The sequence below is a fragment of the Pezoporus occidentalis genome, unplaced genomic scaffold, assembly GCF_034315485.1.
Source record: "Pezoporus occidentalis ecotype Australia unplaced genomic scaffold, CSIRO_AGI_Poc_V1 ctg66, whole genome shotgun sequence".
NCBI classification, from domain to species: domain Eukaryota; kingdom Metazoa; phylum Chordata; class Aves; order Psittaciformes; family Psittacidae; genus Pezoporus; species Pezoporus occidentalis.
This window is the reverse complement of record NW_026916009.1, coordinates 3,311,146-3,326,446: the sequence shown is the minus strand read 5'-3', so window position 1 is coordinate 3,326,446 and position 15,301 is coordinate 3,311,146. Positions and strand designations below refer to the sequence as shown.

Below are 15,301 nucleotides of genomic sequence, written 5' to 3'. Positions count from 1 at the left end.
CTGATTAAACATTTTAGGGTTTTTTCCAATTCCATTTTTCACTGTAATTTTCTGTACAAATTTTAGAGGCATCATAAATATTTCTTAAAGTCCCTATAGGAGGTTTCAAATTAAACGTCATATGGTTTACATACAAACCTCCAGAGCATTTTCAAAGAACACTGAAGTAAGTTCCAGAAGTGCCTGTCTCTTCTCTAACATAATGATGAGGGCATCCCATGCATCCCCAAGGGTCTCTGCCATGGCATCATAAACCTGACTCTTCTCTTTGTTCTCCTCTGCAGCCTTGTCTGCTTCATTCAGCAGGTCCCACACCTGGTCTTCCAAAGCCTAAGAAAGAAAAATAGATAAATAAATGAATTCAAAACTAAACTTGTAAACATAATCCAAAACACTCTGCTTATACCAGTGTGTCAGGATACCGACAAAGTGATAAAGTACCCACAGATCTCCTACTCCTGCTTTACTTCCAGTTCCTAAAGGAAAGGAGTGTAGCTGTTCCTGCACATTTCATAGCAAGCTTCTGAATTTTATCTGCACTTAAGGTGCAATGCTTTTATGACATTTCATTTAAAAAATCATGTCTATAAAATTTATCATACTATAATATTTAGATTCAAATGGGCTTATACCTCCTTAAGCACAGATCTTCCTGGAAGTGGTAGCAAAAACAGGTATCTTGGGTTTTCTTTCACATGATGTCACTTTACCCGATATTACAAACTTAAAAATGTGTAAGGTAACTTACTCATAAACCTGTGGTGGCTTCAATGCAATCCAGACAAGAGTAGTTTGAACATATGCATGTGTTTATGCAACACTTCAAGTTCAGCTCACCGCATTATTCAAGCTGGCCAGCTGCAAAATAATACTACTCTACTGTCAAGAAAATCATTCAATGGTGTTTCATTCCCTTTACTAATCTCACCATGAGAAAGATAACCGCTGGACCATTTCCAGATTATGTTAAAAAACTTTAGTGTGCCAGAAAAATTGTTCTATATTCTTTATTTTTTTTTTTTTATTCCATCTTGGGTTTTATCATGAGCATGAATTAACAAAGTGACAATTTATGCTGTTATTACAGGTGCTATCACAGAGTGTATAATGGAAAAAGAAATCTATATTAGGGAAATTAATATCTATGATAACTCATTCTTACAACACAAACTTTAATAAAGCTTACAAAATTGGAAAACATCAAATTTGCCTGACATACCTAAGTGAAAAGAGGAACTCGCAGAAAACTAAACACAGAACCACAGCTTCCAGTCCTCCCTATACTACACAAAGATTTGTATACTACACAAAGATGTCAGCTTGAACTGAGGAGGCTCATCAATTCGCTTTAAAAACAGTACTGTGAGAACAGTATAATAAACTATAGAACTTTCATTTTTTTTTGATAAAAAAATTGGATGAAATTATTTTAACGTAGCTGTACAGGCAGACAGCTTTGAAAACAGTGGCAAAATTAACAGGTATAAGAGCAGCTCCAACAGACCCATCTTTTCCTCTAATATATAGAAAAGCCCTTATCGGCAACAGAAATGCATGCCTATTTTTGGGTGGCAAACCCATCAAAAGAGCATCTGATACAAAAAACAGTGTTCTAGAAAGCAAGACACACTCCATTTTATTTTCTGAATACTGTGAATAGGAACTGCTGCTGCCAAATCTTTTTGTTCTGTTGAATCTCCATCCTGGTTGCCTCATAATATGAGAAGAAAAGCTCAAATCCCCCAAATGCTACCTGTTCTGTATTTAAGTAGAAATGTAATTAACAATTAAAATGATGTTTTGACTTTAAATGAGGCTATTTACATGGAACAGATAACGTCACCCTGATGTAGCTATTGATAGCAACAAGACAAGAATGAGATCAGGAAAAACAGTTTGTCTTGGGAATCTAATCCAAAATACTTCAGTCAGCTTTTGGTCAAGGATATTTATCTAGCTGACAAGATAACTAAGGGTTGTTGCAGGTGGTTTTTAGTCTTATGTACAGCAGAATCAGTATTAGAACTAAAAAAGAGGAACAGGGACTCATCATCATTTTTAAACCACAGAGATTATATGGCTGTACAACTAATAAAATTTAAACCCCAGCTTCATCAAAATAAGTTAATGAACTGAGCTTATAAAAATTTTAGATAAAATGCATCTTTCACTGCAATATTTAACACAGTTCTTTCAATTCTTTCTTAATTTTCCTTTCCCTGGTTTGCTTCATTAGTTCTCAATTATTTTTATATTGTCAAAGCTATAAAAATTACCTTGGTCATGTAATACTGGATTTTCCTAAATATACACCAGCAAAGCCTTGATTCTTTGTTCAACTTCAAAAACAGGCTAAACTCCAAGTACTAACTGCCAAGTGCTACCTGTGTTGGATGAAATTTTGCTAAGAGATCTAAAGGGAGTTTGTCTTGGTTCCTAGCACTTAGAAGAAAAGATCTTGTGAAAGTCTTGGAGAAGCTTTAAAACCAAAGCGCAGACTAAAAGAAATATCATGACAAAAGATGAATGAATGAAATACACAAGGATGTGAATTCATTGCCCTGTAATGACACTGTAAAATCCTGAAATCTCCAAAGGTCCATAAAATACTAAGAAGGAGAAAGAAGTTATTTCATCTGGAAGGCTTCATTAACCATCTTTTCAGGCCTTATCCTTTATTTTCCACTTGCTGGTTAATTTCAGACACACAGGATTTTCACAATAAAAACAGATCAAACACATCAAAGGCAAACTTGCATTAATAGTGCGGTCATACTTCTATCATATTTTAGAATGCTAGTAAAATTGGTAGACTTGGGTTATTTTGTTATCATCTTACTAATTATGCTACTAAATTTGATTCTAAGCTTTTCTGCAAGGAATACCAATGAACAATTGGTAATTAAGCTCACAACTATAATATGTTGCTCTTCAAATACTACCTACATACCATTACAGTATTTTAGTCTTTTAATTTATTTCTAATGCCAGCTGTTACTGTTATTCATTACATTTCACAAACAGAAAGGCAGGATTTGACATTTCCTTTCCTTGGAAAGAGACCCAGCTATTGATTATCAAAATGTATTTTGAAAACCCATCCACACTGCTTGCAAGGTGATTTTAAAAGGCTAGCCCAATAAAAGCACAGTATAAAACAATAGTTTTGTTACAGTGAAGACACAGTCAAGGAGAATATGACTAGGCTTTCAGACACATAAGAAAGGATTTTCCATGTCATGCTGCTTTTTTATCTACCCAATTTCATCCAAATAATCACTATTTTCTAACTACATATGATAACATGAAATGCCTGGAACTCTGCCTGTCTACAGGACAGAAGAATGATTTCACTCTTTCCTAACAGCTCAGCTTACTCAAAGCAATAGCACTCAAGACCCAAACTCAACACTAACACTATTTTAGATTTTGAAAAAGATAATCCTAGAAGAATCAGTAATTATGAGATACAATGTGGATTTTTTAAAAGCTATAAAAATAGAAATATAAATAAGTTTTATGGATTTAATTAATTTTTCCCTGTAGCTTCACTACTGAGAAATGAAGGCATATGAAGAGACCACAAAACCAACCAACCAAAACAACAACAAAAAAAATAAAACCAACAAATGCCCCTCCCCCCCAAAAAAAAGAAACCCCCCAAAAACCCAACAACAAACCCCCAGCAGTAGGAAGATGGAAATTACGCTGCCCCTTGACAGGCAGGCACGAAAGAGCCCTAAAGATAACTTTTAGCTGTGTCTGGGCTTCAGAAGGCTGATGTTGGTAAATCCTACTGAGGAAATTCAAAAGATTACCACATGCCCTGGGAAATGTGATGTTCCACAGACTTCTCCCATCACCATTTAAGACCCAGGTTCTGAGTTTACTTCATCATGAATAGCTATGACTATAAACTGAATTTGGTCCTCAGCATATTTTCACACTTGCGTAATAGCAATGAAATCACTTTCACACTCATGATGGATGTTTGAATCATCAGGAAAAGAACCCAAAAAAACCATACTGAGAAGCTGGTTCATGAAAATAAATAAGGGAGACTCTGTAAAACATCTATTTTTTTGAGTATCTGTACACTTACCACTAAAATACCATATCTCCAAGATAAACTACTGACAGCCTCTGTTTAATAAAACAAATATATCAGAGAAGAAATTAATTGATAGCTTCTGTTCATAAATAAAGGAATATATAGATAGGTTTCATTTCCTATGTAGCATGAGACATTTTTATTTTCTTCCAGTGAATTTTGAGTGCAGTAACAATGATTCCATATTATTTTGTCCCCGAATTGAATTGGCATGAAAGGGTAGTGAACAGGTTGAGAGAGCAGCTGTCAAACATTATAGAAGTGTCTAAAAAAAAAAAAATAAATGCTACTTCTAAAATAGCCCTTTAATACTACTGGATGAAAAGCTGATGAAGCAAAGCATTGAGAGAAACCATTATTATGTTTGTATTTACTGAAGCATAAAACAGTTACATGCACAACAACTCTATTAAAGAAATGGCATTCATTAATTATGCAGCATGAGATTTTCTTGACATACTGGACCAGCCCTGTAACTACTATAACAAGAATTAAATGAGTATGTGATACTGACAGTTTTTTTACTAAGTCACCATCTTAATATTTGTCAGTGAAAATAAATAGTTGTCATGGACTTAATGCTGACACACAAAAAGGAAAAAAAAAGGTAAAATATTTTCAGACCTTCAAACACAGCTTGCATGGAACTCGTAGCTATTTTCCCACAAATTATCATACTGCTTTCACAGCTTCCTGAATATACTGTGGAAAACCAGGTGGTATCTGAGGTAGCTCCATTTGGAATTTCTTGGCTGACTTTTTAAAGAGCTGACTATTTTATATTTTGAAATAAAACTAGACATGCATTTATCCTAATATTACATTACCTTCAACATATTAGAAAGACATTTTAAATGTTAAATCTTTCCTAACTACTCAGGGTGGACATTGTAAAATTGGTACAGGTCCCAGAAGCAGATTTTCATGTTTTAGAAGCCTTTTTTTCTGAACAGGTTGTTAATTAACATTTGCACCTGACCAGTATGCTATATTTCCCACTAATTGAATAGCTGTGAGGAGCATAATCCCTTACAAACAGAGAAAGCAGGAACAACTTGAAAACTATCAGTCATGCTTCATGTAATTATTTTTTCTTATTCAATTACTGTGTGATGAATTCAAACCCAACCAAAGAAAATTTGAAAGTTAAATCAAACTGCTACATTTAATAAAATGCAAGAAGTGTGCATAAAGTTACAAAAAAAAAGGCATTAGAAAACTGTTCATGTGTACTAACCTTTAAGTTTTTATAACTGATTCATGGAAATTTAGAAATATAGACTTAATTTTTTCTTTCATGTCTATTGAAAATGCTTCAAACATTTAAAATGGCTTTGTACTTTGTTCAAATAGCTCCTGTAATACTACAAAAACCTAATATAATATCAAAACAGTTGTCATTTTGCCTCTTACCCCAGCAGCTGAACACAGTTGCAATTTGAGAAGGCAGACAAGTAAAAATAGAAGTATATTTCACAGGAAACTTTGTTGAGGAAGAGTTCAAGTGCACAAGATGGTCTATTGAAGTGCTATTAGATGGTTATATTAAGGTTTTATTGCCATGAGTCTGAAATTATACTTTCCATAACTGTCAAAGCCATCAGTTACTGTGAACTTTTCAAATATTTATCCACAACTATTTTTGTTTCTACATACTACACACAGAAACATTTTATTTTTCTATGGAGTAGACTGATATTTCTGGTTTTACACTTTTCATCTTTGGAATATGAGCTTTTATCAACACAGAATCGTAGAATAATTAAGGTTGGAAGGGACTCTGCAGATCATCTGTCCAACCCCTTGCTCAGGTTACTCAAGGACTTATCCTGTGAAGTCTTGAATATCTCCAACAATGGAAATTCCAGAAGGGAATTCGGGAACTTCTCTGCACAATCTGTTCCAGAATTTAACCAACTTCATAGTCAAATGTCTTTTTTCTGTAATATCTCATTAGAATTTCTTTTTTTTCCAACTCATGTCTCTTGTCCTAGAAGTAAACTTAGGAAAAAAGTGTATTTCCATCATAAAAAGCTGACTAATGGAAAGCAAAATATTTCACAGAAACCTGAATTTTGGTGTGGTGGTTTCTTAATTGAGTTAAATTAATACATTTTTTCCAGTAAATCTTTAACTTCATTTCAATCGACTTTTGAATTGCATGTTTCAGTTTCCCATTTTGGCATGATTTCTCAATAAACACATTAAAAATATATTTACTGTTTCAACAGAGCAAACCCAAATCTGTAATGATATTTTTTCCTGGAAAAGTCTAGTTTTGTGATTGTTTTATTTTTCCAGTGTTAACATGGGAAAGGAAAAAAAAAAAAAAAAAACAACCAACCAAAAGCACCCATCCCATCCAGCTCTGAGTATGTGGTATTGTTATTTCTCAAGGTAGCAATTATGTGATATGAACATGTCCTGTCCATAGCATTTTTTGCTTCATATGTTATTTGTTTCTTTTTATGAACTTTCATTCCCTGTAAACACAGAAGAATGGAATGGTATGTTTCTCTTTGGGCTTTGAGAAGCTGGTGTGAAGCCTGACAATGAAGGAATGCCTAGCATGCAGTCAAAAAAAGGAGTTTGTACAAACATGCAGCTTCTTTTGGTCTCAGTAAAGACATATCAGTAAAGCATTGTTTTAAGCACTACAGACCAATTTCAACTTCCATGTGAGATGTTGTTTTTTCCTTTCCACTTCCACACAACTGTATTCACTAGACTAAAAAAGAGCACTGGTATCTTGAAGGGAGCAATGCTCTGGTGTACGGTTTACATTATTTAATTACTGCAGTACTAAGGAACACTAGAGCCACTGTACTTTGGTACAAAGTTACTACAATTTTATACTCCAGGCCCAGCTAAAATTAAAAATGCACAAATAGCATACCACAGAATTATAATGAGCATGCCATAGAACTGAAGCAAAAAGTATTAGATAAAAATATACAAATTAAAAATAGGTCAAATTCTGCACTTACACTCAAATTTTCATGAGTGGCAGCCTCCTACAAAACTTAATTCTACCAGTCTCATTACAAAGAACATATTCCTGTTAAAATAATTTTATTTCTCATTTTTAAAATAATTTGAAATTTTTTTAGGTACAGTCATAACTATAGAGAGAATTGATTTCACTTTGATTCTTTCCAAATCCAGTCATCATAAAATACACTTTTCCCTCTGAAATCCAGTATTTCTTCTTAAACAGGCAGTAGCTCCTTAATCTATCTAACTCATAACTAAAATTCAGTCTTTGGTAGTTCATGTCAACACAAACAACAGAGATTTATATTATTAGCTATAGTACAATCAGAAGTGAAGAACTTTATTAAAGCAAAGATCCATAAATTTTCATCCTCTTAAGACCTCTGTCATCAACTCAGCCCCGTGGGTCTTAGAAACGATAATTTCATACAGTCCTTTTTACAAATATTTCCTGCTGCAAATCAAAGTCACCTAGTATTTTGACCCCTTTTTTTCCTATTGAAAAATCTATTTTGAGACATTGCTTTGATAGCTAGAAACTTTTTCCAGCCTACATTTTCAGTGATCTCTGTTTATATTTCTACACCAGCAGTGGCCTTGAACTTAACAAGTTGCTTTCCTGTGGTGTTTACCCATTCAATATATCTATGAGAATCTCAGTCTTTTTGCTAATACAAACAAAACATTTTCTTAGTCTACTCTAAGAAATAAGATGATACTCTTCCCTTTGATATCCCTACTAGTCACTTACCTTCAGTTTCATGTTGGCTTTTTTCAATATAGATGACCAGAAACCTAAATTTCTACTCATGCTTCCCAATCCTCTTTCCACAGCCATGGTGGTTTAATATTTGTTCCACAATCAGGAAGTAAACTTAAGGCTGCAACAGAAACACCTGCTATTTGCTTTAACTTCACAATCTCATATTTGGACTATTGAACTTTATAACATTCCTGTTATTATATTACTAAAGTTCATCTGCTTCCTCCTGACCCGTTTCCTTTCACAATCAGGTTCATTTCAGTTTCACCATATCATGATGAGGTTCATCATCAGATTGTTCCAAACAAGAAATATTCTCATCAGAACTGGATATTGGATTGCTCTGGAAGGAGAGAACTTAAAAAACCTCTCTGTCTTTTGTTCCTTTTCCCATCCATTTCTGTCATTATTTCCTAAAAACATGCAGGACTTGTAAAAATTATTTGTGCAGCCTCAAATATGAGAGTGAATCACATATTTGTCTCATAGTTGTGAAATTATCCCACTTTAAATTGTGATCCTGCGCAGTGGTTTCTTTTGTTCATCTTTCCCTATATTTCTCTTCATTATTATTTTGGGCAAAATTTCATATTTAAGCTTACATTTACATAATAGAAAGGTCCAGCTTCAGATTCTTACAGTGAATATTGTACCTTGGAATTTTCAGAGGTATGAATCGTCCTCTTCACTGAGATTCTGATAAAATTAAGGTTTTTTTATAGCTAGTGCTGAAATTATACAACACAAACAGCTGCTAACTTGAAGCTCAAAAAGGAGTCAAACTATTTTGAGACAAATACTATTTCAGCGGAAATTTTGTTTGTGCAAATATTGAAACTGGCAAGTCAACTGACCTAACATCAAATGAAATATTCATTAAATCTTACAACTGCCATTCTTTCTTTTTTTCAAATCACTTGCAAAACTCAGCTCAACTTTATGATGAAAATGAAGCTGAACTTTGTTGCTAATTATACTGTTGGCACCTCAGTAATTAATTGCAAATAATACAGAAGATATTAACATATTTTCTCTTCCATAACAAATTACTGAAAAATAAGCATAATGAAAATGATTTTACTTGAAATAACTCAAAGACTTATTTAAAGGATACCAGATGTAAAATATGAGCATATTATTGCTTTTTGAAGAATAGAATTTTCTAATTTATTTGTCTTGGATATTAGCATATATATTACAATTTGGCAATTTATGCTCTGTGAATTGAAGTAAATAAAATAATTAGGAGCAATCTTCTAACTCATGAGCCAACTTAATAACAGTGTTAGTTTTAAACTTAAGTTTATTGGCTAGATTTATTTCTGGTTTGTAGCAGGCTTGCCACAGTCTCTTTCGTGATAAAAACCAGACTTTTGGAAGCAAACCAAAAATTCCATTGTTTGTCTTAGTAAGGGGTTTAACACTGTCATAGCCAAAAGCATGGCAACACGTCCACACATGCAGTCTTTTCTTTTTTCTTTTCCTTTTTTTTTTTTTAATGGTATAGAAAACATGAAAATTGAGAGATTCAAATACTAAGATTTTATCTCCAGATAAGGCTTCTGTTGGAAGCAACAATTATGGAGAATAGAAGAAATGTGTATATATAATGCAATCAATGTGATTTTACCTCTTGACATCTTTGTCTTTTCTCACTTTTTTTTTTTTAAATTGTGATGAATGAGACATCAAAACATACATACACATATATTTCAATTTCCAGAACATATAAACCTGCTGAAGGTCATCTAAACAAGGATATGGCAAATGTTGGGAAGGAGTTTTGTGTGAATTCACAGAAGTTGACGTTTTCTACAAAACTTACTGCTGATACGATCTAATTTAGCAAAACAGAAACAGCATATATTAGTTTAAAATGAGAACTTATTATTTGAGACTACTGAAGGGTCAAATCACAAAGAAAAAGGGCTATGATCCCAAAGCTGAAAGCATTTATATTTCATTGTTGACTATGATTGAAAGAAGCATTTTACGTTAGTCCATGGAACCTGCAACAATGAATACATGTAAGTGTTGGCAGCATCTAGACTTGTCACATGGATTCATCAATTGTAAAAGAATAAGCAATTCTTTAACATTTACAAACAACAATTTTATGCACAAAGAAAAACAAATGTGTAAGCTTTCCTAGAGCAAATGACAAGAATATACGAATTTTCCTGATCAATTAGGCATTATTGAACAAAATTAAGGAACTATTGTTTACCTTTTAAATTCAGCTGCTAAACAAGTTTCAATAACCTTCTGGACACTAGCCATCAGTATGACAATTCAACAAAAAACTAATAATTTCCACTACAAAGGACATTAATATTATATATATTAAAAAAAAAAAAAAAATCAACACTGAAAGGCATTTTAACTCAAGGTTGTAAATATCAGGTACATGGGGTTTGTTCAGTCTCGGTTTTACTATTTCCTCTTCAGCATTTACTCTTTGAACTCTTTTAACAATAACATGTCTGTTTCCTAATCCATGCATTTCTGAATCGGAACATTTTCAAAACTCTTATTCTGCTTTTTATCAAAATAGCAGGATGTACCAAATTCCCAAATTCAGTGGAATAAATTTAAATCAGTAATGATTGCAATAGTGTGATTTTTATCAAAGGAAACTATTTTGAATATGGTTTTTTATAATACCCTAAGGTACATGCACCATTTTTTACCAAAATAATTCTGAGCATTTTCAGAATTCAGAATGAAATTAAAAGCAGTCAAGGAATGTAATAAAAATTACTGCTCTCATTCAACTATTGTTCAATGTCTGTTCCTATTACCCTTTAAAATACCATCTACCTTACTGAGTGAAAAACTAGTCACTTTATTAACTTGTTAGCACTGCTAACTCAAAAACAGTTACCTGGAATAGAGAGCTGGATTACGTTTCTTTTCCTCTAGCATGACAGGTACTATAAACTGATCACTGTGCCAGATTTTGTCCTTAACTAATGCCTGTGAATCCTCACTGTATGAAGGCAATGAAAAAATTTGGCCTGAATATTTTGACTATAATTTAAATATATATATATATACTGGGATGAGAATAGAGTCATAGAAAATTTTAGGTTAGAAAAAGCCTTCAAGATCATGAAGTCCAACTACAAACCTAACACTGAGAAGTCTGCCACTAAACCGTGTCCCTAGAATGCAGATTGAGTGTCCACTTCCTGTCTGCAAAAAGAATTCCAATTAAAATAAACAAATCTGCTGAATTAAAATGTGACCTAGCCTTTGTCTTCTGCCCATAAACAATGAAGCTAATAAGTAAGAGGATGATGAAAACAAAGAATGAGTTTGCAACATAACAAGGGATAATGCCAGCATGTCAACATAAATTATCTTTTAAAAGTCTAAAGGTTCTTCAGCACTGATTCAAAAGGTGTATTTAGTATTAACCATCTAACTCTTCCTTTAAGCAGGACTAGTTTCATATTCAAGTAATTGCTTGTTCAGGAATTTTTGCCTGTCGTGCACAAATAGCTTTGGATTAAGCTAACCAGTTTAAGCATATGTGTATCCAATATTGGTATCTGTCAGGAAACATGATTTTGCATGTTTCTAAATGCAACAGTAAAAAAGAAACAGAAAAACAATTCAAATCTACCTCACTCATCACATTCAGGTGACTGAAAAATTACACAACATGCAAAATCAATCCATTTTCTGAGGATCTAAGAAGAGAAGTTCTTAATTACACTGTTTTCTACTTATAAAAACTTTATAGTTTCAAAATTAAAAACTTAAGGATTCCATCTTCACTTCTTTTTAAAGAAATACACTAGGAAAAAAAATGCACTTCTTGCTTTTTGCTATAATTAACTAATCTTCTTACTTTGAAAAGTTAGATTGCTAAAAAACAAATGAAACTAATACAGAATTTAGCAAATTTTCAAATTTATAGTAGGTTACTCATTCAAGCAATTCAGATAGCCATCAATATAAATATAAAATGTAATAAATGCACTTTTGAAATAATTTTTTTTTACGGATATTAATAATTTATGTTATGGAAGTTTTAATTGTCATATGCGACAATAAGATCTAATAGAATATTTCTAGTTTACTATATGCTATAAGCATTATTACAGTTGCCTGTAAGAGATAAAATATCACAATGTTATCACACAACTGGAACACATTTTACTTGAGCACAAGACCTTAGCTTCACCTTTACCTTTTTTTTTTTTTACATTATTTATAATCCATTCCAAATATAAAGATCTAATTAAGAGGAAAATAAATATGTTATAAACTGCCACAGACCATCACTGATAGAGTCAGTTAGGACAACTTCTAACTGATACAGAAGAATTACAAACTGCACTGGATAAGACTGCAGCTGGGAGAATGTTCATGTATTTGTATAATTAATTATTGTTAGGATTAACAATATCATGTTGCTCATTAAGAGTAACAGATCAACTAGAACTGTGTATATTGGACGAAACAAGGCCACCTAATAACTGCAATTATCTCATCTTTCAACTGCTCTCTTGCCCACATTTCAAAACACATTTTTTTTACCTTCTCACAGGAAACTAAATCTTTATGTCTATGAATACCAAAGACAGAAACATTACTACCTCTATCTGTCTTCACATAACTAATGAATAATTCATTAACAAATGCTAAATGGGAAAAAAATACTACAATCAGTACTTCAAAGACTGAGAACGATTCTTGTAAAAACTTTTGACAAGTGGATTTAGTAACTTTAGAATTAGACTAAATAATTACTGACCAGTGTTAATAGCTTACTGTAAGACAAAGGGTCATGTCTGAAAAATGCTAATGACACTGCAGTCCTCTTATTGTAGATCTTAAATTATTGGGCAAAACCCAGATATTTTAAACTTAATCCTTTTATAGTTTGTTCATTAATCTGTGAATTTTGCAAGCACTGCAGGTATAAAACATTAAATTATTACCATTTGTTCCTGATAAATTTGGATGGCAAGCATTTTTTAACAGTTTATACATAATAAATTTTCTGATCTGATAAAATCTATTAAGCTCGGGAGATCCAAATAAGGATCAGTCATCTAGGTTCAAGCGTTCAGTCACAAGACTTCACATATAGGAGTGAAAAAATTAGCATTTTCATCAATATTAACTATTTGGTTTTATTTTATTATTTTACTTCTGTTGTGAGAAGAAAACAAGGTAAACACTGCTAAATGAAAAATAAATTTAAGATTCCATGGATCTAGGCTAATAGGAATAGAAAGTAAAAAATCTGAATGAACATCAGAGAACATTAAATGCTTTGGGATTTTTTTCCCCCCACTATTGAAATACTTTCTAAATTAAAAGAAGTATTTCCAAAATGTAAAGTTCAAAGATTTAATACAAGTATTTCAAGTTGGAGTCCACAGAGAAGACTTTATTGCTTTACTGTTGTTGTTCATACTTTTGTTGTTGTTTTGTTTTTTGGTGGGATTTCTGGGTGTGTAGGGTTTTTTTGTAATGCTACTGTTCATACTTTTCAAAAACCACACTATGCACCATATTAGATTACATTCTCCATATATTGTATTAAATTACCTCACATATGCCTGAGATTTATAATGAATGGTAAGCACAGTCACTAGTATTAAATCAAAAATACTTGATTCTATATCCAAATCATGTTTGACCTTTCAGATCTGATTTTTTTGTAATCTTAAAAAAAAAAAAAAAAAAGAAAAAAAAAGCAGAAAAAAAAAGATGGAATCTAATATGTTGCTGTGCAGAGCTACAAGATTTTAGAAGAATTTGTCTTCATATATAAAGTCAATCTGCTCTACCAAAACACAAAACCAAAATTTCTTTGGGCCTTAGACTCTTCTCAGTGTCAAATATCCTCATTTAAAATAATTCAGGTTTTTCATACACACATGTCCCTCTGTGTGCAAATGCCCCTGTTATGATTTGCTCTAAGAATGTTAAAATCTGATTTTAGGTTTGTTACTTAGGTAAAGTCTTCCTAGCTCAAGATAGCAATATTTAATGTTACAATATCATTCTTACCATAAATCACATCAATTAATATTCAATATAAATGTGCCTGGAATATCTGCTTCACCATAATGAGCTTGTTTGTGTTTATAATTGTTGTGAACTAATCAAACTTTTTGTAGCATTGCAAAACTAAAAAAAGAAAAACCCCAAAATATTCCATTATATTTAGCAGTTACTGAGGGCTACAGAAATTCTTCACTTGACACTGATGCCTAAAGTGGAAGAAACAGCATATCTTTACTGCTGTTGCCAGAAAACAGTAATTGACAGCACATTTTTCCAGTGCAGATGCCTCATTTTGATCAGTTGCACTGGCAAAGGCAGAACATACTTTTTTTTTTTGTATGTGGAGTTTAGCTTTACTTTACATTGCAACAGGAGGCCCAGGCAGCTATGTCAACTGTTCTACCTGAATTATAATGACAAGATGTATTTTTGTGTGGTCTTGCCACATTTTACCTTAAGTTTAGCTAGGAGGTATTCATGATCTTGCAGGAGCTTTTTCGTCTCATCTTGGTTGCTGCCAATTTCCAATAAATTTGGTGTAGATTCAGCCAGCTGAAGCTTCACCCATTTTCCACACTATAATAACAATTACAGCCTTTAGAAAACACAGCCTTGTATACAGTATATGTACATACAAGAGACATACAGAGTATACAGGAAATGTATACAGTTGCAGAATGAAGATACAGAGGATACAACATAAACTTCCCTTCATGTGAAACAGGTATTAAAATCTCAGACTGTAGTCTTATCCAATAGGAACTGTGATTTTGTTTTGCCTGTGAAGAGTAACATCACAATGAGCCCAAAAGGTTGCCTTTCAGCTGAAGATTGCATAGACAGTTAAGGAAACCTGGGGGGTGGCGGTAGGCAGAAAGTACAAATATATTACAACAAATGCAAAAACCATAACCCCAAATCTCATTTCTACCACACAGATCCAACATATCTGTATGCTGCATGTAGAGAGAGATTGCACAGCTAGCAGCAGTGGCACTTCATAGACTTTGGAATAGGAATCCAAAGAGCAATCTACCACTGTGTCCGGGAGAACACACAAAAAAAGGAAGCTTGAAAACAACCCAAAGCCTTGCTGATTCTTTCCTCACTGTCTTGCAGAATTGCTACAGTCTGAGAAATGTAACTCAGAGGGGGTGGTGATAAAGAAGGAAACAGTGGTGTCACTGGAGGCTAGCATGGTTCCCACAGAACACAGGAGAAAAACTAAGTGTCTTCACCCTAAGCTTCAGTCTCCTTTCAACAAAATTACTCCCCTGCAGCAGCAGATGGTCTCCCAGGAAGTGTGAGAACTGATAGGAGAGAACCTTCCCACTGGCACAACTGAGGTAAGCTCATCCTGAATAATCACTCTAATTTGGTGACAGCCCAGCTCCTTATCACCT

The 15,301-nt window shown here is 33.1% G+C and overlaps 1 protein-coding gene across 4 annotated transcripts in view; it reads right to left on the bottom strand.

Annotated features, from left to right (window-relative positions):
- CCDC141 (coiled-coil domain containing 141) overlaps positions 1–15,301 on the bottom strand; it is a 92,895-nt gene that overhangs the window by 65,047 nt on the left and 12,547 nt on the right. For all 4 annotated transcript variants that reach the window (XM_062640634.1, XM_062640636.1, XM_062640637.1 and 1 more), the window contains exons 5-6: positions 14,352–14,474; positions 139–330 (exon numbers count right to left, since the gene is read on the bottom strand). In XM_062640634.1, coding sequence (XP_062496618.1) covers positions 139–330; positions 14,352–14,474 — 315 coding nt within the window. The remainder of the gene's footprint in view (positions 1–138; positions 331–14,351; positions 14,475–15,301) is intronic.